We start from the raw sequence: 25,105 nt of genomic DNA on the forward strand, positions 1-25,105 counted from the left end.
CAGTCTGTTGGGGGTCACTGAACGTGGGGGGTAAAGAGCTCTAGCACAGAGCAGGTGCTGGGGGGCCACACTGTCCTGGCAGGAGTGCGCTTTTAATTTTTCTAAGCCCCTTAATAGCTGCTGTATGTCAGATGATGGGGCGTACCCTGGTCCTGATCCCCACAGGAGAGAAACAACTTGCCTGCAGTCCGACAGCTGAGGCTGTCTCCTGGATCCCAGTCCCCCGCCCCTCCCCCCCCCCCCCAGGGTTAGAAGCTTTCCTTCATCCCGCCCTGAGCCCACAGCCCTGGACAGGGCTTCTGGCCCAGCTCGGCAGCTGGCAGTGTCCGGGGCTGCAGTCTCGCAAAGGTCTGCTGTCTCCCCTGTGGGTGTGTTTCAGGGAATTCTTTGTACCCAAAGAGGAAAGAGTGGAAAGGTGAAATTCACAGGCACAGCCCGCGTGCGCGCCAACGCCAGACGTCTCATGGCATCGCGCATCTTTGTTTCCTCAGTTACCTCACATCCTCTTCCTGATCTGCTTTTCTAAGATGCCCAAAACAAAGCCACCAACAGGCTGTGGGTTCCGTCCTCTCTGCAGATGCTGGGCTCCTGGCCCATTTGGAGCTGGCTGCCCCAAACGTCTCCTCCACTGGAGCGAGTCTGCTCCCTGATCCCCTGCTGCTTGGTTCTGGAATAGATTGGACCCTGAGCATCCCCTCAGAGCCATCCCACGACCAGGAAGTTGTTGAGTCAGCTGCAGTGCTCTGTTGCTGCCCCCTCCCCAAACCTCCACATGGCTCTCAGATCCTTGCTGAGCCAGTGACATAGAGCAAGGGAAGTTGGAGGAGAGGGAATTCTCACAGCAGCTCCTACTGATGCGCTCCGGCCAGGATGATGGAGGGCTCCATCCGTGAACCCTGGAAAATGTAGCGAGACACCATCCCAGACCCAGAAGTCACAGGACTGACAAAACACAGAAAATGGTGTGTTTTGTTTTGCTTTTACTTTGATCCTGTTGGGAAGGGCCTGTTGAGAGTTTGTGATATCGGTGGTTTGATGGGCACTTTCAGCAAGCTTTCACTGGAGCTAGGGTCGCCTGTTCCACTACTGGCTCTGGGTTTTTTTGGGGGGGCATCCTGCTTTTCTCCAGAAGGGCTTCAGTTTCCCCATCTGCCTCTCAGGCATGTTCCCTGGCCAGTGGGGGTGGAGAACCAGCACCTTGGCTACCTCCTCAACTGAGCTTGCTGGGTGTCTCCCTGTCTGTCGGTGATCCCTGAAGCCTGTCCTGGCCAAAAGAAAGCACTTGGAGAAACTTCTCGTGAAGTTGCCTGCCCCTCGTAACCAAAAGCACTTGGATACACAGGGTTACAGGGTTAGCCACTGATCATCGTGCACGACAGTTACCCCAGGCGGGGATTATATAAAGGGTGGCTGAGAGTGATTAGGGTCTTATTTGCCCTCCCAAGTCCCCTTCTCCTTACAGAAACATTCATGGTGGAAGGGTTCTGGGCGCAGAATCTCCTGCTGTCCTCTGTTGGTAAAGTGTTACTTAGCAAGAACCCACGAGGCTCTAACACACGGGCGGTGACCTTGGGCGGGCGAGTGCCTCGTTCTGATGCCCCGTCAGGGCTCAGACAAGAGCGAGAAGGGCCTGGTCACGTACCCAGGTTCCCTTCTGGGTCAGACCTACAGTTCTGCGCCATGCACGGGACAGTCTCCTCCTCTGCCTCCAACATGCCGAGGCCCTGCCAGAGCTAGGGGTGCCCGAGGTGTTTGCACAAAGGGCTTTGCAGCTCTGCCTTAGCCCCGCTCCCCCCCGCCTGACCCGGGGCCACAGTCATAATCCAGGGCTTACTCTGCCGGGGTAGAAGCGGTCACAGAAACCCAGACTCAGCATTACGAACAACAGGCTCAGAAGGGAGAGGGCCCTGGAGCGCTGACCCTTCAGCCCGGATGCCAGGAACCAGAATGTAACAAGCAGAGTGAGGGGAGGGAGGAAGTAACCGGGGGACCTGTTTGATTTAAGGTAAGCCCTCAGCGAGAACAGCCCGGCCCAGAAGTGAGCACCAGGCTTATGGAATCCATTTCTTCCCTTGTTCTGGGCTCCGTGGAAAACTGCCTCTTCCATGGAGCTTTCCTGGATTGCGCTCAGTTTTTCTCCTAGCACTTTATAGCTTCTATTAAGCACATTTTATATTCTAATGAATAGAGTATTTGTCAGTGGACTTCTGTCTGTCGACCAGATTGCGAGCTCTTAATCACCTTATGCCCGTTAGCTTTGCTCGTCACAAACACTTAGTGAAGACTTGTTGAATAACGGTATAGACTTGGCGACTTGTCGCAACACCTGGTCTGCTGCTCTCATCCCTAGCAGTGATTCGGTGCAGAACCATTGATCCCCTGTCTCTGTGGCCTGGGCTTGTTGCTGGACATTCTCTCTGTCCTCAGGAAGGCTGTATTCTCTTGGGAGGAGACCCCAGATAAAGAGGGTATCGGGGAGGCAAAACAGAGATCAAGGTGTCCCCCAGGTTGGCCCTCAAGGAAAGAACGATCTCGGCCTGTGCAGTCTGTGTGTGTACGTACGTGTGCATGTGTATGTACGTGTGTGTGAGAGAGACATAGGGAGAGACAGACAGAGACAGAGGGAGGGAAGGCGAGCAGCTGCTGAGGCAGCATGTGAGAAGAGGCTGGAGAAGCTGGCCAGAAAGGAAGTCCAGAATTGGGTGAAAGTAGATCATCAGTGCCCTGGTGAGTGACAATGTTGCTTGTGAAAAGGCCGCCCAGTCGGAACCTGCTCCCTCTGGGGCCGACCTCTTACTGCTTTCCCGTGCCACTGATAGATAAAGATGCCCAACAGTCCGGAACCCCCAGAACCCCTCAGGCTGGCAGAGAAAGCCAGAGCTTCGTCTTCTGGCCCAAGAGAGTGGCCGGTTCCATGCCCTTACCTCAGTGACAGGATTCTAAGTGCTACCGGCTTTGAGTTTGTATCGTCATATCTTAATTTTTCAAAAATTAGATTACTTACTAGTTTGTAAATCCTACCCCGCCCATTAACTCAAATTTATGAGAGGAATAAGACCAAGGGAGGAGCCTTAGAACACAATATCAGAAGTGGGAAGATGATAAGAACCACGTCTAAGTGCAAAACCTAGAAAGCCTATAAAGGATTAAGGAGGGCTGTACCATTAAGGGGCAGTCGGTTCTCTGAAGCCCCCACAGCTGTGAATCATACCGCCCCTGAAGGAATTGTAAATCGGCCTTTACTGAAGCAGAAGTTGCTTGGATTGGAAATGAAATAAATGGGATGCAAGAGGAGGAAGGTCAGAGAACGCACCTGCCTCTCGTTCTCCCTGTATCATCATCCTCTCACAGGAAGAGGTCTGTTCTGCTGGTCAGAAGTAGATCCCCAGCAGCCACCAGCAGGTTGTTCCCATAACAGGAAGGGGACTTTAGAACCTAGAATCAGTCTATCACTGAGCAAGTAGCCATGCAGTATTTATTCTATTCCAGCCACCGAGAATGCTAGAAAAAACAAAAACAGAGACAAAGCCGAAGCTGCCCTCCCGAGCTGGCTGAGGGGGTAACGTGCTTCGATGGAGAAGAGGAGGTGCTTGGTCTGAGCCTTTCCTTGTATCCCCAGGGCTTCGTGGAGAGTGTATCACAGAGCAAGGTTTAATTCCTGCTGGTCGATCGATCATGTACATTACACTTAAACTCCATATTTCTTTGGAGGTTTAATGTGGGACATAGAGGCGGGAGGCCGGGTGTCTTGTCCTATTCCTCACACTTTTTTACTGTGTAACTTTAGGTTCAACCCCTTAATTTTCTGAGCCTTTTCTCTAAAATGGAGTTGGAATGTGAAAGGGAAGAGGATAGCGTGGGAAGGTGAGGAATAAAGGAGACCTTTGAAGCCTGAAGGAGATCGAGATCTAGACTGTTCATAGACATCAGGAAGGAGACAGGATTAATAGACAAGAATTAGAAGTCAGGAAGAGAGGGGTACAATGAAGGAGGATTTTTGCAGGGCCGCCTCAGCCTTTTAAGACTGGAACAGGGGAGAAATGGGGCTAAGCTGATTTGTAGTATGAAACTGAAGCAAAAAGAGCTCCCACTGGGGAACCTCGGTTCTGCCTTGAGTATTTAGCCAGCTCCTCTTCCTCGAGTGAAGGATTAGGCAATAGCAGAGGTGTTTTGAGAGCAAAAAAGACATGAATTAGAACAGGGCCCGTGTAATGAAAGTGAGCAAGAAATAGCAAAATTGTCAGCCAGCCATGGGCCTCCCTCAAGAAGCATTTGGCGCAATAAGTGTCTATTCTTGAGAATCCAGAAGCTCACCACTCACTGAAAGTGGAATCGGAGACCCTTGAGAAAGAGCCAAGCAAAAGGGCTGGTCCCAGCCAGCTCCTCCTTGAGTCATCCCCCACCCCACCCCACTCCCCATAGCTGCGCTTCCCTCAGTAATTACATCCTGTGCATCCGCAGGTATTTACATGTGATCTCCCCCATTAGCCTTTGACGGAGACTGTTTCTTCCTTTCTTTCCTTCCCAGAATTTAGCACAGAAACTGGCAAATAGAGCTAAGACGTGGTTGTGGACTTAATTTAACTACCTAGTTTCATTAGGAATTCACAGAGTTCCTAGAGGGACTTCTAGAAGGCAGAAGGGTTTCAGCACTTGTCTAGCCAGTGTGAAGCCCGGAGGTCCTTGTCTCTACCAAGCCCTAAAGGTCCTTGAGCAATGGGGAGCCTCTGAAGGGTCCAAAGTGAACAGCCTGGGGCAAGGGGGTATCATGGAAAAGAAGAGATCACAGGGCAAAGGGATCACAGCCGGCCATCTTCCCTGGCCCTCGGTGGGGGAAAGGGCAAAGAAGCTGCTTCCACTTCAGGGTAAGAACTTTTTCACACTGGGAGCTGCTGAAGAAGAGACCCAGCTATCTAGGGAGACAGTAAACTCACTGTTCCTGTTAGCAGGAATTCTGGAGACTCAGGGTTGGAGGAAGATGACCTTTGAGGTCCTTTCCAATGGCAGAGCTCTGAGAGTGTGAGTTCTTTGTTGAAGAGATGACCTCAGCCCAGAGAGGGAAAAGGTTTTTGGTGAGGCTCTGTTTTGGGGCTGTGGATCCCTAGGGCTTGGCCATCCCTGGCATGGGCCAGTGCGCCTGAAGTGGTTGACTCTCCATTCGTTGTGTCATTGTCTGGAGAATAAAAGCAGACTTCTGGTTGTGCTTTTGCCCCAAGCCCAGTCTGAACAAGTTCCTCAGCCAGAATGAAGGCAGGATCCCATTTGTGTATGGCACCAGGGGCAGCTTTGGAGAGCCCTCTAGGGCACTAAAGATTGAGACTGAGCACCAGGACAGGGAGCACTGTGGCATAAAGAGATCCCAAGAGATAGGGAACCAATAGTGGAAACAGGAATAGGTACCATTGGGCAGCTCTATTGTCCATTACCTAGTTCCAGGGCAGAAATGAGTGGCCACGGTTGAGAAGGGAGCAGGAGTCCTGCCTGTCTTAAGGAGCAAGGAACAAGTTCTGGAGCCATAGCTACAGGACTCAGAGCCCAGAAGCAGGAGGAGACTCACTTCTAACCTTTAGACTCACGACATAAACCCACAGTGAAATAAATTATGTCAGGAGACCAAAACCAAGGAGGAAGTACCAGTGCAGTCACTGATCCTGCAGAACCCCTCCGTGAGCTAACAGTCACTAAGCCCAGCAACGGTCTACTGAATTTCTATCACATACAGGCCAACAAATTCAGACTGCGTCAGGTATTACAGAGCTCAGAGCAGGAGGACCTACCCTGGATTACACCACTTTAAAAACGCCAGAAACTTACAGGCCCCAAGACTGAGCTAAGAAAGCAGCAGAAAATGTAAGAGCACAGAAGCACAGGTCAGACATCCCTCTCCTCCCAGAGCTGATTTGAGCCCAATACTGACATAGAATCCAAAGTCAAGAAACAAGCTGGAAAAATGAGCAAACAAAAAAGAACCCAACTGAGAATCTCTGAGAAACTCTGGTGACAGAGAAGTTCAAGGTACATGCACAGAAGATAACAATAACTTGAAAACACAAGCAATGCCTCAAAGAAAATTATGTATTAAACTAATACTGATCCTAGAAGAGTTAAAGAAATAAAAAAGGCCAAAAAAAATTTTTTTTTAAAAATCAGAGCAGTAGAGGACAAAATGGGAAAAGAAATGAGAAAGTTATGAAAGAAAAATTAACAATTCAATAAAAGAGGCACAAAACTTTACTAACTCCTTAGAAATTAGGATTATGAGCTGAGTAGTTGTAAATGACTTAGCTGTTTTCAGCAATACAGTGATCCAAAACAAATATGAAGGACTTAGGATGAAAAATGCTGTCCATTCTCAGAGAGAGGTATCTGAATATATATTGACGTGTACTTTTTTCTAAATTTTCTTCATTTTTCTTGAGGTTTTTGCAGGGGCAGAGGTGCAGGAGGTTGAGGGGATTTCCATTTTCTTTCACAATATGACTTTTGTGGAAATGTTTTACATGACTACACCTGTATGTATATGTGTGTGTATCAAATTTCTTGCATTCTCAATGGGGAGGGGAGGTGAAAGGAGGAAAGGAGAGAACCCAGTAGTCAGTATTTCAAAAACAAATGTTAAAAATTGTTTTTGCATATAACCAAGGAAAAATAAAATACTAAATTTGTTTTTTATTTGAATTGGCTAAGTGATAAAAGATGTTTAAAAAAAAAACTCTTACTGAAGAAGAAAACTTTTTATCATTAGCCAAATGGAAACTACTGCCTCCATAACACAATAAGAAATAATTAAAACAAAGGCAAAAAACTGAAAAAAGGAAAAAACTATGAAAAGTCTCTTAGGAAAAACAACTAATTTGGAAAATAGATTGAGGAGAAATAATTTTAAAATTATTATTAGACTACCAGAAAGCTATGAACAATTTTTTAAAAAAAGATCCTATATGTCATATTTCAAGAAGTTACAAAGTAAAATTGTCTCTATGTCTTAGAAACAGAGGGGAAAGTCGTAATCAAAATTGAAAGTAAAAATCATTGACCTAATAAAATTAGGAGCTTTAAAACACACATATACATACACATACATTGAAATAGATAAACCATTGTCTAATTTGATTTTAAAACATAAAAACCATAGTACCAACAGCAAAAATTTAAAATTTGAATTCGCAACCAAGGAAGAGAAAATAAAACTAATTAGGAGCAATTTTCCCCAATCATATACCAGTAAAACTGACAATGAAATGGATAAATATATAAACTGCTTAGATTAACAGAACAGGAAATAGAATACTTAAATAACTCTTAGAAAAATAAATTTTACAAATCATAAATGAAATTTTAAATCAAATACAAGGAGATTACAGCAATATGTCACAATATGTTATGACCAAGATGAATTTACATCCCACAGGCAATTCTGGTTCAATATTAGGAAAATCATAACCATAGCTGACCATATCAATGAAAAAAACCAACAAAAACCATATAATTGTTTCAATAGATGCAGATTAAAGATTTTGATAAATATAATACCCATTTGCATTTTAAAAAGATAAAAAGCATAGAAAAAAATGGAATCTTCCTTAAACTAATTAGTTTATCTACAATCAAAAGCAAGCATTATTATCTGAAATAAGGATAAACTAGAAGTCTTCCAGCATTATCAAGGGTGAAGCAAAGATATCCATGATCACCATTACTATTGAGTATTGTGCTAGAAATGCTAGCTATAGCAATAAGACAAAAAAAAGATACTGGAGTAATAATTAGCACAGATAATAAATAGAATCATCACTTTGTGTAGATGATAAAGTGATTTACTCAGAGAACCCTAGAGTCAACTAAAAATAGTTTATCAAAAACATGAACAAATTCAGCAAAGTTATAAGCTATAAACCCACCTAAATCATCAGTCTTAATATATATTCCCAACAAATGTGAATGGAAAAAGATAAATTCCACTTAAATACAGATAATATAAAATACTTGGGAGTCTACATGCCAGGACAAACACAACTAAATCAACTGTTATAAAACACTATCACATGAATATAGAACTAAATGATTGAAGAAACAATTGCTCGTGGGTAGGCCAAGCCAATATAATGGAATTAGAATATTATCTAACTTAGCTTACTTACTCAGGATCATACCAATCTTAACTATCAAAAATGATTTTGGTGTGCTAGAAGAAATAATAAAATTTGTTCATTGGAACAAAACTTTAAGAATATTAAGGGAAGTGATGAAAAAAAAAAAGATGGAAAGAAAGGCTCCTAACAATATCAGTTTCCAAACTATACTACAAAACTCTAATCATCAAAACAATTTAGAACTAGTTAAGAAATAGAAAGGCCGATCAGTATAACATATTAGTTGTGCATAATACAAAAGCAAATACCTACAGTAACCCAGTATGCTGGGTATAAACACAAGGATCTCGACTAATGGGATAAGAATTCATTAACAAAAATTGTTGGGAATATGGAAAGTAATCTGGAAGACATTAGGTACAGACAAGCTATATACAGTCAATCTTCAATTTTGTGGATTGAAAAACCATTTTAGAAAACCACGCAAGTCAAAAATATAAACATCAATGCATTGAATCTCTGAGAAACCTGGGGTTAGGTTCCTTCTGTGTACAGTTCTTTATAACAAAATGTTAATTCTGATAGTGTGTAACCTTATCATAAAATAACCCATATAATGCAGTACACAAAATAAAACTGGCAATATGGAAAACATTTTTTCCCTAATAATTTCCTAGAATTCTGTGACCTTTCATGCTAACAATTTTTTAAAAAATTAGATTTCAGACAATGCTCTCTACCTTAGCTACTCTCCGAAAACCAAGGGGAACATTGCCGGGATTTTTAGTTGCTGCTGTCAGAAAATGCTGAGACTGATGAGGCCCCAGCATCACCTCTAACACAGTGAATGCAGAGAGAGCTCTGTACGACTAGGTCAGCGAAGCACCTGGTAGATTACCAACTATTTCACAAACTTGCATGTCTCCTTCCTCCTTTGTTATCTGTTATACATAGCTACTAAGGCGCATGGTTGCCAGTGTAAAAATGAAAATAAGATTATTAATAAAGTCACACTAATACTCAAAGTCACTAAAGTTAAACATGCTAATGTTGAGGATTGATTGTACCAAAATAAGTCAGAAGGGTCAGACATAAAGGATGATATCATAAGCAGATCATCAGGGCACAGAAGAAATTAACTGTCGGATTTATGGGCAGGAGAAGAGTTCAAGGAGGTTCATAGGAGGACGGGTAAAATGGACCATTTTGATTATAAAGAATTTTTAAAAGTTTACACACAACAAAACCAATGCAACTAAAATTAATAGGAAATGGGAAGGGGGCCAGGAAACTTTGCAGGAAGTTTCTCTCATGAAAGTCATTCCCTGTAGGGAACGACTCAAATTTACAAAAAGAACCATTACCTAATTGACAGATGGTCAAAGGATAAAAATAGCCGTTTTCAGAGGAAGAAATCAAAGCCATCATTAACCATGTGGAAAACTGCTCTGAATCACTAATAATTGAAGCAATGCAAATTAAAACAACTCTGACATAACATCTCACACTTATCAGATTGACCAAGATTAAGGAGAATGACAACTTCACTGTTGTTGGAGCTGTAAACAAATCCAAATATCCTAGAAAACCCCCAAATTTTGCCCCCAAAATTATCAAATTGTACATACCCTTTGACCCAGCAATATTGCTACTGCATTTATAATCCAAAGGAAAAAAAAAAGGAACTTAGATGTACAAAAATAGTTATCACAGCTCTTTTTGTGATAGCAAAGAATTGTACAAATGAAGGGATGCCCATCAGTTGGGAATGAATGAACAAGATGTGGTATATGAATATGTTAAATAATATTGTACTATAAGAAGTGATGAAGTTTCAGAAAAACCTGGAAAGAGTTGTAGGAACAGATACAGAGGGAAGTGAACAGAACCAGAACAAGTTTTTACAATAATGAGATTGTTATTGTATAATGGCATATTATAGTATAAATAGTATACTATTTATATAGTAAATGTATGTATATTTATATATTATACATATATATATCATACATATAATATATATTACATATAAATATAAATTATATAGTATATATAATAAAATAGTATAAAAACAAGCAATTATCAAAAAATAGTAACTCTGATCAACACAGTAGCCAACCACACAGTTCCAGAGGACTCATACTGAAACATGCTGCCCACCTCCAGATAGAAAGTTGATGGACTCAGTACAGGTTGAATCATATTTTTCTTTTCTTTTTCTTCTTGAATATGGCTTAATACAGAAATTTGTTTTTCATGACTATACAGATAGTGGATTTTTGTCTTTCTTGCTTTCTCAGTGGAGTGGTGGGGAGGTAATAGGGAAAGCAAGAGAATTTGGAACCAAAAAGAAAAGAAAAAAATCTCTGTACTTTAAAACAAACAAACAAACTGATTCACCTTAAATGCTACTATATTGATGAACTGTTCCCCAGATAGTTCATCTGAAATTCATCTTGCCATCACCGCCTCTGGCACATTCTCTTCATTATTTTTCTTCCTTTTTTTCCCATTCTAATTCTTTAGTTCCTAACTCTGTTTTAGTCATTTGTGCACATTTCATCTTTCCTGTTGAGAAGTTATAAGCTCCCCTCCCCTTTGTATCCTCCTGAGCTCCCTCCTCCCATGAAAGTATAAAGTAAATATGAATGGTAAATGGTGAATGAATACATAAAATTTGTTTTTGATAATTACGAGTGGGAGAAGGGGCTCACATACTCTTTAAAATGTTGACATATACTGAGAACTGCTTGAGCTTGTATCTTGACTACCTTTAGAGATTTTTTTAGTTTCTGATCTTGCTCTTTACAAAAATAATTACATAACACATTTTGTTTTTCAAAGTACTTTTGTGTGCATTGAAGACTTGCAGAGTCTATGATTCCAACCTGGTGGAACCCGCTCTTCTCCCTCAGTGCCTTGATCTTTGGCCTTCATAAGCTGTTCTGGCCAAAAACAAACCGTTCTTTAGTGAACCAACTTTCTGGTCATGAGTTCATCTGAATTTCACTCAGATGACTTAGCCATACCCTCTCCTCAGTCCTGTGCCGGAGGCTTTCTAGCTGTGTAAACTCCAACAGGGTTTGAGGAGGAACTGGTGCTGCTGGAGGCAGGATACTCAGTAGCCCCTTGTCTCCTTTTGAGAAGCTGATTTCAGTAAAAATAATAATTATTATTATTATCCTAATGAACCGCCTCCAGATCACACAGAAATCGCAAATGTCAAGATGGCCTGTGACTAGACCCAGGTCTCCTTCAAGGCTGGGCTTGCCATCCAGTCGATTGTCAGTTTTAGGGCTTCTGGCAGAGGCTCAGTCCCTAACTTGAGCCTCAGTTTTGCAGAAAACTTTGTGAGGTCCTTGCCTCAGAGCTGGTAAAGCAGGTTTTTGAAAGGACAGGGAATGCTGTTGGGCTCTATTGAGATGTGGGACTGTTTGAATGGCCTCCGACAAGTGATCTCGCCCAGCAGGCCTCCCTCCTGTAAAATGAGGACTGGACTCCACGAGAGCTTCTGTTCCTCTCCCAATTCCTGATCTAAGAGTGTATAAACTACTTTTGGCTTGGGGACTGAGAGAAGGTAGGTGGGAGTGGGCAGCAACCATGGGGCACTATGGAGGCAGGAGCGTCCGAGAAGAAATGGGCAAGCCTGCAAGAGAAACGTAGATCCTCGTTCCCTAGGACAGCAGGCCTCTGGCCTCCGTGCCAGCCCACCCTGGGAGTGAGGACCAGAAAAGAGGAAGGGCTAGCAGAAAGGTGCCCCCGAGAAGCTCAGTGCCCACTTGTGCAGGCATTCATTTAGCACCCACTTTGGGCAGACCTTCGTGCTTGGTCAGGTCCTCGGAGCTTTGTTTCCTGTCTCCAGTCTGCTGCCTGGAGACAAGGCCCTGTGATGTGATATATATGACAGACCCTTGCTTTGGGGGAGGGAGCCGGTGTGAAGGAGAGGGCCAGGGAAGCTGCTGGAGAAGGCTGAGGAGGAAGAAGACACGACAGCCCGTGGGCCTCAGAGGGAGAGAGCTAGCTCCTCCAGCCTCCCTGCACTAGTCTCCCCTCCTCCCTCACATCATGGCCCATGTGCACCGGCTACCCCCCCCCCCCCCACAGAGGTATTTTTAAGCAGATGAGCATCACCTCCCTGAAGCCTTTCCTGGTTTCCTCCACCCTAGGCCCTTCCTCCCACACCACCTTGCACTGATTCACTTTCTGTTTATGCCTGACAAATTTGCATGTACCTGCCACCTGCCTGCTCATTTTGATGAGCGGTTGTTCCCTGGCACCCAACAGGCAATTGGTTAATCAGCGCTTTTGATTGGCCCATTAGTGAAAATGTGGGAGGGGTGCTGGCCCAGTGTGGCCAGTCTTGGAGCCCTGTGTGGGAGATAGAAGGAATGGATGCTCCGGGGAGTGAGAGGGAGGGCTCTCAGGGCTGCGAGAGGCACTGGGGTTGCCTTAGAAAAAAGGGGGTGACCTGATCTTAGCATTACATTAGAGGAAGTACTAAGGGGCTCCAGGATGCCGAGCTTGTTTCGCCGGCCCTTTGAAGCTTACCAAATATTCTGTGCACATTACCTCCTTTGCTCCTCAAACAGCCAATAGGACATCCATTTTGTGGAAAAGATTTAGAACTAGAATGGGCTGTCAGGGCCCCCTAATCCAATTCTCTTGTTTTACACCTAAGGAAACTGAAGCTGGTAAGTAGGAGCTGATCCCACCCCCTTCCATCCCCATGCTGCCCGTGCCCCAGGGGGCCAGAGTGCAGTGTCCCAGCGCCAGACCTGGCTAACATGGGGGGATTCTTCTCTTAGGCTTGTCGGGACTTCTTGGAAATAGCAGAAATACACAGTCGGAAATGGCAAAGAGCCCTACAATATGAGCAGGAGCAAAGGGTCCGCCTGGAAGAGACCATCGAACAGTTAGCCAGACAGCATAACAGCCTGGAACGCGCCTGCCGCGGGGCCCCCGCCAACCCCCAGTCTGAGAACCTCACCCAGGGTGAGTGTGCCCCCTGCCAGGGCTGGAGGCAGGGGGTGGGGTCCCGGGAGGGCCACTGGACAGATGCACTCGGCTTTCCTCTCCCTGCCCTGTGGGGGCCTCCTCCTTCCCATGTTGCCGTCACCTGCTCCCCTAGGGCTGGAGCGGCCCTGGACTCTGAAGTAACGTCACTCTTGCTGTCATCATCCACATTTCCCTTACAGAACCTGACAGTGTTGTGCCTGGAAGACTTGTGGGGGATGGGGACAGAAGGCAGCTGTAGGAGGAGGAGGGCTGGTGGGTTCTGGTCCAGATTCTGGTCCTCCCTGCAAGGCCCCAGAAGCTCCAAGTGTCTTCTCTGGTCAAAGCACAGGGTTGAACTCACTCATCTCTGACCTCTTGTGAGTTTTGTGATTCTAAGAGAAGCCTGGGGAGGGAACAAGAAGCAGAAGAAGGACCTGGCTTGCATTCTTTAGCCTCAGAGGCAGAATGCAAGTCAGAGGCAAAATCAGAATAGTCCCTGCCCACTGGGCAGGGCCCACTGAGCTTCCATTCTCCGGAGGGAGTGGAGGATACAGCAGAATCATTTCAGAAATGGGAGACCGAACACATGGTGTCGGGAGCGGTTCCGGACGGTGGCGGGGGGGGGGGGGGAAATGAAAGGGAGGGGGCAGGTGCTAGTGCAAAGAGAACGACTTTTTAACACTGAGCTCTTCATCCATGCAAGGGGCTGCCTTGGAAGACAGGAAGCTGCCTCCTGTCAGAATGCTCAGGTGGAAGCTGGATGACCACTTGTGGGAATGGGGTAGCCAGCACGCCAGACTCTCAGTGCCCTGGGTCTAGGATTCTCATTCTAATGATGCTGCCTCCAGTTTATGAAAAAGACTGGAAAACTTAAAACCTGGCTGCAGCATCACAATTCTGCTGGGATACCGGCCACTGCCGGAAGGGCAACTCAGTGCCTGCCGCTTAGCACCGGGGATGTTTTTATCTTACCCTTGGTTTGCAGTGCCTAAGTGCCTAAGTGCAGATCTACTCTTACTAGATAAATATCGATTGGAAAAACATTAGTCACTTAATTTCCTCTGGGACTTTTGGTATGCCCATGCCGAAGTATCTTATTTCTGTCCATATTTGTAGCTATCTTTGAAATATAAAAATATTATACTCATCAGCCACTCAACACAAATCACCTTCTCCATATTGGTCAAAATCATGTCTAGAAATAACATTTTCCTTGACGATTTCTACTTTTTAAAATATGAACTCCCTAGAAATGTATTCTTTTGGCAAGAAATGAGTCCCAGGTAACCCCTTATTATTCTAGCAAGTCTCCACAGCAAATTTGTAAGCTGTTTCCCGAACTCATCAATTTCTCCCTTCTGTCTAAGCGGTCTGTAGTATACTCCCATTACAAGATGGCTTCTGTTTTTCTTTTAATCTTCACAAGCTAATTTTTTAGATCTCCCACTAATTTATAGATAGATTGTTACCTGCATTGGTGAAGGGAATACTCAGAGAAACCAAATCACAGATTTTTCACATGCTCATCTCTACCTTCCCAGAATCCTCTTCCAGGTAGGAGGTAGATACCTTTAGTTAGGAGGTGTGCCTCCGTGATACCGCAGAGGTCTGATTTCCCTCCTGACCCCAGGAGATCTAATTCACTTCTTTTTTATTCATACTTTGCGCAATTGAATTTAGATTCTGTCTGAGACCAAGTGTTTTATTGCTGAACTTTTCTTGGATTTTGTCTTCTATGCATTCATAAACACCCGCTTAGTGTAGCTCCACTCCGTGGGATCCAGCTTGGCCTTTTCTCCATCACTTTAAAGCCTTTTTGGTTAGATCTGCAGTTTGCACATTCATCTGTTTTTGTCAGATTTATTCTACAGACTCCATGGCTGGCCACGAAACTATCATTCCTGGCTGTGGCCCCAAAAGCCAAATCCCAGTTTCAGACATCATGTTCTTAAACACATGTTTACGTTACGACTTTACTTCTTTTCAAAAGCCGCTCTTTCCTGCCCAGGCTTTCTCATCAGGCCTTCTGATCCAGTGAAGTCATCTTCCCACCCCCTTCTGTCCTAAGCAGTTTGAAGCCCATTTTGGGAACAGCTTATTAGGAAAGACCTTGACAAGATGTCTCTGGGAAGATGGCCAGCCTTGAGAGTGTAATCGAGCACATTAGCTCAGGAAGTGAGAAACCAAGGGAACAGGATTGCTGCGGGCTCGTGTCCCATCGCATGGGTGTCCATAGAAATGACTCCTCAGCTTTCCCCAAAGAACAAAAGGAAGCTATAAAGATGGAAATTATGAAGAGATAAAGTTTCCCTTCCAGTATCTCATTTTTATCTGCATGTGTTTTTGTGGACCGCCAGGTGCCACAACAGCTAAATCTGTGGCTCTGGAGTCGAGAAGCCCAGAATTCAAAAGGGGCCTGTAACTCTAGCTGGGTGACCCTGGCCAAGTCACTTCACTCTGCCTGCCTCAGTCTCTTCATTTGTAAAATGATCTGGAGAAGAAATGGCAGAGCTCTTCAGGATCTCTGCCAAGAAAACCCCAGAGAAGGACATGAAGAATCAGACACGACAGAATATCTGCAAAAGAATGTCTTGTTCTTAAATGTCCTCCTTTAATGCAGCAGCTTATGGGGTTTTATTTTCCCAGCTGATGTCCCACTCTTTATCTCATCTTAATGGATGTGTAACCCATCCTCATTTTAAATTACAAGAGTTAAGTTAATATTTTCTCCATCTGTCTCTGATCATGGCTTTCCAGATTAGGATTTTTCTTTGGCCATGCAGGGTCTGGAGTCAGGATGATCTGACTTCTAATTCCCCTTTTGTTAGCTATGGAACCCTGAGCAAGACAGTTAATCTCTGCTTGCCTTAGTTTCCTCAGTTGTAAAATGTTGTTAATAATAGCACCTCCCTCCCCAAGTGATTGTGAGAATCAAATGAGGTAATAATTCTACCGCACTCAGCACATAATAGGCCCTCTTTAAATGCTAGCTTTTATTAGCCGTTATTAAAGACAGTACTGCGTCTCTTCAGTTACTTTAGCTTAACTTTATTTAAGGCAGCTCTATTGCCATCAGCTTTCTTCCCCTCACTCGTAAGGTCCTACTTCTCCCTCTTTGTTTGCTACTTCTTTCTACTTCTTAGTTTTAGAGTTGTGTGGATTTGTTTTTTCATTCATTAGATCCTTGTCTTTCTTGCTTTTATCTAGCTGTTTATTTTTCTTTTTTCCCTTCAGTTATCAAGTAAAATCTCTCATTCCTCCTCTTCAACTTGTTTTTATTCATTTTTTAAAATTTTATTTTCTGTGGGTTTTTTTTCTATTTTAATTGAATTTGGGGATTAAAGGGAGCATCCCTGAATGATTTCTGGGATGCCTTTTCTTTTTCTCTTCAATATCCACTCCAGCCCTGCTTTTTACATTCTTTCCTCCAGTGGCCAGGTTTTCCACAAGTAAAATAAACTCCTGGCTGATTGATTTTGATTTGGGGAGGTGGCAAAGGGAAGGAACTATAAGGTTTGGGCTACTGCGGTTACAGAAGGGTTGCAAGGAAAAAATTTCTTTTGGCTTCCCTGAGTTCTTTTTTATATCCTCTTCTGCCAGAGTAACTGCCAGCCATGCCGCATCTTAAGGTGGAACCCAATGTCAGAAATAGCCTAAGTTTGTTTAGAGGTGGGTAGGTGAAGATTATTTAAAAAGTAGGAAAGAAATTGAACTTAACCGACTGCATGGTCATGTTTGAGACCAGAAATGGCATCAGAAGCTTGGGTAAGTCTGTTATTTACCCAGAGTCCTTTGTTAAATCAGTGGGTCAGAGGAAAGCAAGGAGAGTTTCATCCATAAAGGACAAGTTGTTAATGCTCCTTACCTCTGCCCTTAGAGTCCCAATCTATCTTAAGATCCTCCCTGGATCCTCCCGACTACCTTTTTGGCACCAATTTTTAGTGTCTCTTTTTCTGACCAAAACAACCGTGAGTTAATACAGATCTGGATACCAGGCTGAATAGGAATCGTTCTGCAAAGCCTATGGAATCCTCCCTGGGGCCGGGATACTTTTTGGCAATAGCTCCAAGTTCTCCCTGCTTTCAGGGCTTGAAGCTATCGCTTCTAACCAAGCCACCGTCCTCAGGTTTTTTCCCTACACAGATTTTGGTTTGTATCTTGAAAAGAAACATAGAAGCTGGGGAGCTAGAGTCTTTTGGTAAAGGTGGAATAGTTTAGGTAATTGAGGAGTTTGGGGTTGTTAAGGAGATTTTCAAATGATTTAATCCTTTCAATGATTCTAATTCAGACCATGGTCTCTTTCCTTTCCCTCTGAGTACTCTTTATGATACTGTCCCATTTAAGAGGCTGTTTCCTTATTCATCAATTTCTGCCTTAAATGCTCTAATTTGATCTCACCAAAGATGCCCCAACGAGGCCACCAAAGTTCTAGGGTATCTCTAGTCAAAACCAGCCCAATCCTGGCAAGATGAGGGACGGTCAGAACCGTATTTATTATACATTTGGAAGACCCATGTTTGTTCTGGAGGCGAGTTGTTGGGAACTGCCTCAGCCTCTCTTTTGCCTTTACCACACATCTGTCCCATTCCAAAGATGAACACTCAAAGTTAACACGACTTAACGAGTACCCACAATGCACAAATATAAATACACTGCAAAGGAAAATGACAGTGCAAATATACAAATACAGATACTCTGCTAGAACTCTACTTAAATCATACGAGTAAACGTTTCACAACTGACCAGGTGTACAATTAAAGTCTTAGTTTCAATCACACACAAAACCAAAAACTTCTCTTATTTTTATGTAATCAGAATTGTTTGTTTTACTTCCAGTGAATCTCTTTCTCTTTTTTTAATCATGAACTTCACTTTATCCATAGACCTGACAGATAATGTCTTCCATGCTTCTCTAATTTGTTTATGATGTCTCTCTTTATATCTAACTCATATCTCTATTTGGAGCTTCTCTTGGTATAGAATGTGAAATGTTGGATCTATACCTAATTTTTGCCCGATTACTTTCCACTTTTCTTAACAATTTTTATTGAATCAAGTAAGTTCTTTCCCCAATGTCTGGGATTTGGGGATTAATCAAACTCTAGCTTGCTGTTCTCTTTTGCTTCTGTATATGGTGTACCTAATCTGTTCTACTAATTAAGTTTTTTCTATCTTATCCAACACCTACATTATTTTGTCAATTATGATTTTGTGGTCTAGTTTGAGATCTGGTACTTCTGGGACCCACTTTTCCCCATTAATTCCCTTGATATTTTTGATCTTTTGTTTCTCCAAAAAGAATCTTATTTTTTTTCCAGCTCTACAAAATAATCCTTTGGTAGTTTGATTGATGTGGCACTAAATAAGCAAATAATTTAGGTCATAGTATCATTTTTATTATCCTGGTTCAGCCAATTCATGAGCAATTCATATTTCTCCTTTTTGCCTTTTTCCTAAAAAGGATTTCTCTCCCACATTCTCTTCATTACTTATGTTCTCTTTCTATACTAGACTTTTATTCTTTGACTCACGGTCATTATACTTATTGAACCCATCTTTATTCTCTGCGTTTCTCATAGACTAACAGCTTTTGTGATAACTATTTTGGGTTCTTCCTCTTAAACAGTTTCTATATTATTGCTTTATAAATTTTGCCTTCTGGCCCCCTAAGTCTTGGTTAGACATAACAGTTCTGAGTTTTAGAGAGGATATAGCCTCTTTTTCCCTGATTGTGCAGCTCGTCATGGCCCTTACCACCGCCATGTGTCTTGGAAATTCCGCTGGGAGTCTCCTGAGAGGCAGCTGTCCCTCTGAGCCCCGATTCCCTTTCTCTTGAGGAGAGGGAGTATTCTATCTCAAAACCCACAGCCTTTGTGAGATTCTGATGGCCTCCTGTCATGCATCTCTCTCCTTCCGTGGTGCCTTCTCTCACTATTGAAACAAGATTTCCTCATTTCTTTCCCCAGTGCCTCCTCCGACTCCACTCGTGCTCCTGTAGCCTCTCTTCTTTCTGAGATTCTACAGGAGTTACTTTCCCTTCTGATTGGTCACCTGGCCCAGAAGACCTCAATTTTAGATCAGGATGAGAACTCCCAACTAGCTCCTGCATGTGTCCAGCAGAGACCCAGTGAGCCCCGTCAGAGCAGGTGAGGGAGCGATTCCTGCCACGGGCAGGCGTTTGGGCTTCATGCTCCGCGGGCCCCCATCTGAGGCCCTCGCCGCCTCATGGGGTGCTCCACTTCCCCTCCATTGCCCCCGTGTGTATCCTCCACAAACACGGCTGCTTTGCTCTTGTTTAGCTCCTTCAAGGCAGAGACTGTTTGGGGCTCTTCTTAGGCCCTGAGAACTAAGGCAAACGGGGGTTCGATGACTCAGGTCACCCAGCTACTACGTATATAGCATACTTGAACTCAGGTCTTGCTGACGCCACTGTGCCACCCAAGCCACTTAATTAAGCACCTGCTGTGTGCCCAATGCTGGGTTAGGGGCATAGACATAAAATGTGAAATAACTTTCTTCTCAAAGAGCTTATATTCTAGCCAGGAAGATAACATGTACATCTAAAAGTAATATGCAATGTAAAAATCATTTTGTATACAAAGAGCACATACAAATCAATGCAAAGTTGTTAAATATAAGATAGTTGGGGAGGAGCTTGCTGTTATTTGGGGGAGGATTCAGGAAAAGGTTCACTGAGAAGGTCATCGTCTCTTGGGTTTAGATGAGGAATGGGGGTATTCTAGGCACAGGCAACAGTTGGGCCCAGAGCGCCAAGGATGAGGAACACAGAGAGAGCCAGTTTGTGAGAATCACAGGGCATGCAGGGGGAAATAAAATGAGGCTGGAAAGGCTTTTTGGCTTCCAGTAATAAGGCCTTTAAAATGCCAAACGGCAATAGCGCATTCCCAGAGTTTATGAAGTGGGGGGGCTCAGTGGTTTCTGCACACTGGTCACTAGAGTGGGGAGATAGTTGACTCAGATCATTTAGGAGGTCAGCCTGAACTCAGGGGAGGAGTGATAAAGGCCTTGAAATAAGAGCTAAGGGGACTCAGGTCAAGGGAGGCTGTAGAGTTTAAAATAGTAAAATGTGACAAGTGAGAGGCTTGGGGTCCTCTCCATGAGGGTTAAGGGGGGGAGGGGGTATCAGGGAGAGTGAGCAGCCAGAGATAATGCTGAGGTTACAAATCTGCGGGATTGGAAGAATAGTGACATTTTTGACAAAAATAAGAAAGTTTGGAAGAGTCATCTGCATAAACAGGAGCTGATGAAGTCACAGAGAGAAGGGCGTCTAAAAGACAGTCTTGGGGATGAGTAAGGAGGCTGAGGAGCAGTCAGACAGGAGGAGAGCCAGGAGGGACCAGGGTCATGAAAAGGGAAGAGTCGACGGGAGGAGAGGATGTTCGAGAATGTGGGATACAGCAGAGAAGATGAGGGACGAAAACAGACCATCAGAATTAGCCACTAAAGGGGGCAGTGTCAGCAAAACCGCAGAGGGTTACGAAGAGATGGGAAGAAAGGAAGTGGGGAAATGAGTGACAACAGCTGCTCTGAGAGTTTAGAAGGACAAAATGGAGAGACAGAGAATGAGAGAGAGACAGACATAGAATGAGAGATGGAAATGGAGAGGGACACAGGAAGATAATGAGAGAGACAGAGATCGGAGAAAGAATGAGGGATGGAGACAGAGAGGGACAGAGAGAAGACAATGAGAGACAGAGAATGAGAGAGAGATGAAGGGGAGGGAGGAAAGAGAGACAAAGAATGAAAGAAGGGGAAAGGGGTGAAGGGTGGGAGGGAAAAGAAACAGAGGTGAGATCAGCAGAGAGACATACAGAAACCGAGACATTAAGAAGAGAGGGAGAAAAGAAATGGAGAGACAGATTGAAAGCTGGAGAGGAGATGAGATGGCGTGAGGGGAGGAGGAGGCAGGCTTGAGGAGGTGGGCCTGAAGCCCACAGATAAGGCAGGTTAAAGATCCTGATGAGGGGAGAGAGATGAGGGGGAGGTATCGTGCTGGAGAAGGACCGAGGGAGAGGGGCTGCCTCATTATCAGAGTCTAGGGAGGGGGGGAGTGGGCAAGTCCAGGTTTGAAATGGAGAAGTGCAGAAGGAGCAGCCATGCGGTGGTACTCTGGGGTGGGGGGTGTGGAGGGGGACAGTCTTGAGTTCGAGCCTGCTGTGCTCATTGTTGGGGATGCTAGAAAGAAACCCCAGTCCCTGTCTTCAGGGAGCTCACAATCTAATTGGGAAGGAAGCCAGCAAGCCCTTGGGTACAGGGGCAGCCAGGCAGCAGGGGGAGGTGGGTGCTGGGCCCGGAGTCAGCAAGCTTCTCCTCCTGAGCTCAGATCCAGCCTCAGACCCCTGCGAGCTGGGTGAGCCTGGGCAAGTCCCCTCACCCTGTGTCCCTCAGTCTCTTTATCTGTTAACAGAGCTGGAGGCTCTCTGCCAAGAAGAGCCCCAGTGGGGTCCCAGGGAGTCAGCCATGGCTGACTGAAGAGGCACAACGGCGTGCCGACAGAGTCGATAGATGTAGCTCGCTAGGCAGACAGAACCGGAGGGAATGTCAGAGGGAAGACACGAAGAGAAAAGTCAGTCTCCAAACATTTATCGGGCGCTCCCTATGTGACAGGTCCTGGGGACACCAAGAAAGACACAAGCCCAGCCCCTGTCCTCGGGGGGCTCTCGGGCTGGTGGCGGAGACGAGCACACACAAGACACAGACGAATATTCGGAAAGGCCTCCTGCAGGCGGGCAGGTCAGGAGCCAGGAGAACCAAGAGGGCAGCGGGAAGGAGGGAGTGCTGGGGGACGGCCTGCAGCCGAGAGCCGCAGAGCCCTTACTGAGCCACAGTAAGGAGGCCCGTCGAGGATGGGGAAGGGGGAGCCAAGCCCGGAGGGATCAGAATGGGCCCAGTGTGAAAGGGTCTTAGAAATGTCCCAGGACACTGGGTTTGATCCTGACGGCCACAGGGAGCCAGTAGGAGAAGCCAGAATCACTGGGGAGGGGTACACCTTAAAATCACTTTGGCGGCTTGAGTGGAGGATGGACTGGCGTGGGGAAGTTGGGGCGCAAGTCTAGGGAAGAGTCTGAAGGCCTGAATTAGGAAAGTGCCTGAAAGTGTTTCTAGGAGAGAGGTTGTGAAAGTAGAAATGACAAGCTTTGGCAGTGGTGTGGATATGTGGGGAGTGGGAGGGGGGTGGGCCTGGACAAACGGGAAGAGGCAGCATCCTGGACAGCCTAAGGGAGTTTGGGAGGAGAGAAGCTTCAGTTTTGGACTTGATTTAGAGATGCCTATGAGAAATGGTATGGAGAGAGACAGAGGCAGGCAGAGGGAATCAGACACAGACACAATGGGAGAGACAGAGACACAGAGGAGAGACAGAGGCAGAGAGAAACAGACACACACAAATATGAGAGAGACAGAGAAAGGAGAGACACAGAAACAGACACAAATGAGAAAGACAAAAGAGAGACACAGATAGAAACAGACACAAAAAGACACACAGAGAAAGGAGAGACAGAGACACACAGAGAAAGGAGAGACAGAGACACACAGAAAAAGAAGAGACAGACACAGAGAAAGGAGAGACAGAGACAGACACAGAGAGAATGAGAGAGAGAAAGGAGAGACAGAAACAGAGACAGACACACAGAGAGAGAGACAGACACAGAGAGAATGAGAGAGAGAAACAGGCACACAGACCCAGAGAACTCCAAGGGGGAAGAAACATGTCTTGTTTCTCTGCATTTCCCAAGTTGCTAAGAAAATTGTCTACAGGATCACTGAGATTTTTGGAGAAATTGTCATCCGTTAGGGAGTAGTCACTGTCCCTGACGTAGAATGAGGCTCACTGAGAATCCTGGGCCACTGTTCTTGGTTCTGACCTCATGAGCTTTGGTCCAGATTTGAAAACTAGACCTCTAGGGTTAGGAATGAAAGAGACCCCGAATATCCCAAGGAAAAGACAGCCGTCTTTTAGGTAGCTTCCCAGGTGAAAGCAGACAGCTTGGCTGGAGAGTAAGTAGGGCCTCAGTCGAGTCTTCTCGTGGGCCACCTCAGGGCCTCTGGCTTTCCAAGCCCTGCCCAGATCAGTATTTACGGGAACAGATAGAGGCTAGTGGGTTTCTGTCTCTTAAGGGCTATCAGGACCCAAACAGGGAGAGATATTAGAGAAAGGCCCAATCCCCCAGAATCTGCCAGCATCTGAGCAGACACCAGCCCCTTCAGCTTCAGTAAATCCTAGGCACCTCGTTAGAGCTTAGACAGCTGAGGTCACTCGCCTCGTAGCCCATTGCTATGAAGTCTGGGATTTAAACTCAGAGAAGCCCTCTTGGTGCTGAACAGAACAGCTTAGGGCGGGAGAAAATGTGTTTTAGAATCTAGGGGAAGCCCATCAGGCGGCTTAGAACCAGGCGGGAACAGGTAACATGCACCATGATAGGGCAAGCCAAGGGGGTCCAGGGAGAACAAGTGAAACTCGGAGAAGCATCCCACTTACTTCTGGGTAAGGGATCAGCTGCTGAAAGTCAGGAGGAGCATCCCCGATGCACACACTGCTGGCTGGGGTCACACTGTGGAGCTGGGGCCTGGAGAAAAGGCAGCCAATTGGAGGGGCACCAAGGACCATTCCCCGCCCTCTATGTTCTATTCTGTGAGCTCCCCACTGGCCCCAGGGCCCTGGGCACCTCAGCAGAGAAAATAGGAAAATGAGCTTTAAAAAAAGGAAAGAAGCAGGAAATAATTGAGCTGAATCTCAGACTGCCAGAACAGGAACTGTTCCACCCCCTCGTTTCCTAGATGAGACAGACCCCAAGAGGAGGCAAGACCCCCTTAGGATCAGACAGAGGCCTTGGCCAGGGTAATGCTAGGCTGCCTTTTGCTAATCAGGACAGAATCAACTAACGGCATAGGAACGGGAGGGCAGTTTGGGGCCAGAGCACCCCAAGGAAGTCAGATAAGGCAGGACGAGTCGGAGCTTTTGTTCCTTACTGCACGAGGTTGTGAGGAGAGGGCGTGGAAGCGGAGGAGCTATGGAAGTGAGGGGGCAGATGGACTGGGTGCTTTTGCTCTTCACCATTACGGGGATGGAGGGGATGCCCCGGGAGCGGTCCAACCAGGTTATCCCAGTGTGGGCACGGAATCTGCTGCTACCGACAGCTGGATAAGCTGGAGTCCTTTTTAACAGTGGTCCACCTGGCAGGAGGCTGTATTATTACTTACTGAAGTTGTTGGGCGACTTGGGGTTAACCTGAGGTGTTTTCCTAGGGGCCACAGGGGAGATCAGTGACGAAGATGAGGATACAGAGTATTTTGACGCCATGGAAGATTCGTCTTTCATCACAGTAATCACAGACCCAAAAGAAAACAGGTATGTCTGCACGTGTCGTCCCGGCCCACAAGGGATGTCGCTTACCAACGGCCCAGGGTGCGTCGCACAGGCTGCACGGGAAACATCGGGTGCTCAGAGGCTCCCGAGGCCCTAGGGAAGATTAAATACGGACAAAAGTGACCCTGCTCCTTGTGGGGCCACTGAGTCCTGGTCCTGGCCATGCCATTGGCCGACTCCCTCCAAAGTACCGAAGACGGGCGACCTTCTCGAGAATCACTCTTCTTCACATTTAAAATGGGATTGAGGTTGGGGGAGGGGGCGTCTCTAAACCCTAAATAGTCTGGGGGTCCGGAAGCTCCTTGTATAGCTTGACCGTTCTAAAGTTATACTCCAGAGCAAGGAGAGAATCCAAATCCAAAGGACACGGGGGCATTGGAGAACACCAAGGCATTGGAAGTCCTGACTCCAAACCACTCGTCCTTCAGATCTGTGAAACCTGCCTCGGTCCCTCACAAGAAGCCCCCTCTTCTCTGCATTCCCATGGTTCCCTGCCCTTTGGTTCCAAAGAGCCAAAGGCAGTCGTGGCCCTGACACATCACTGGTCGGTGTGGCTTAGTGTGGGGGGGCCCATTCCCTCCTCTGTTGAAAGGGGGATGGCTTTGAGGGCTGCGCTAGCTTTCCAGAGATT

General features: G+C 45.7%; 1 protein-coding gene across 8 annotated transcripts in view; it reads left to right on the forward strand.

Annotated features, from left to right (window-relative positions):
- Window positions 1-25,105, forward strand: part of OSBP2 (oxysterol binding protein 2) — a 243,366-nt gene that overhangs the window by 196,160 nt on the left and 22,101 nt on the right. For 6 of the 8 annotated variants that reach the window (XM_051973137.1, XM_051973135.1, XM_051973136.1 and 3 more), the window contains 3 exons: window positions 12,899-13,085; window positions 21,717-21,842; window positions 24,354-24,456. In XM_051973137.1, coding sequence (XP_051829097.1) covers window positions 12,899-13,085; window positions 21,717-21,842; window positions 24,354-24,456 — 416 coding nt within the window. The remainder of the gene's footprint in view (window positions 1-12,898; window positions 13,086-21,716; window positions 21,843-24,353; window positions 24,457-25,105) is intronic. The other 2 variants (XM_051973138.1, XM_051973141.1) reach the window with 2 other exon arrangements.

This window comes from Antechinus flavipes, chromosome 1, assembly GCF_016432865.1.
Source record: "Antechinus flavipes isolate AdamAnt ecotype Samford, QLD, Australia chromosome 1, AdamAnt_v2, whole genome shotgun sequence".
Taxonomy (NCBI): Eukaryota; Metazoa; Chordata; class Mammalia; order Dasyuromorphia; family Dasyuridae; genus Antechinus; species Antechinus flavipes.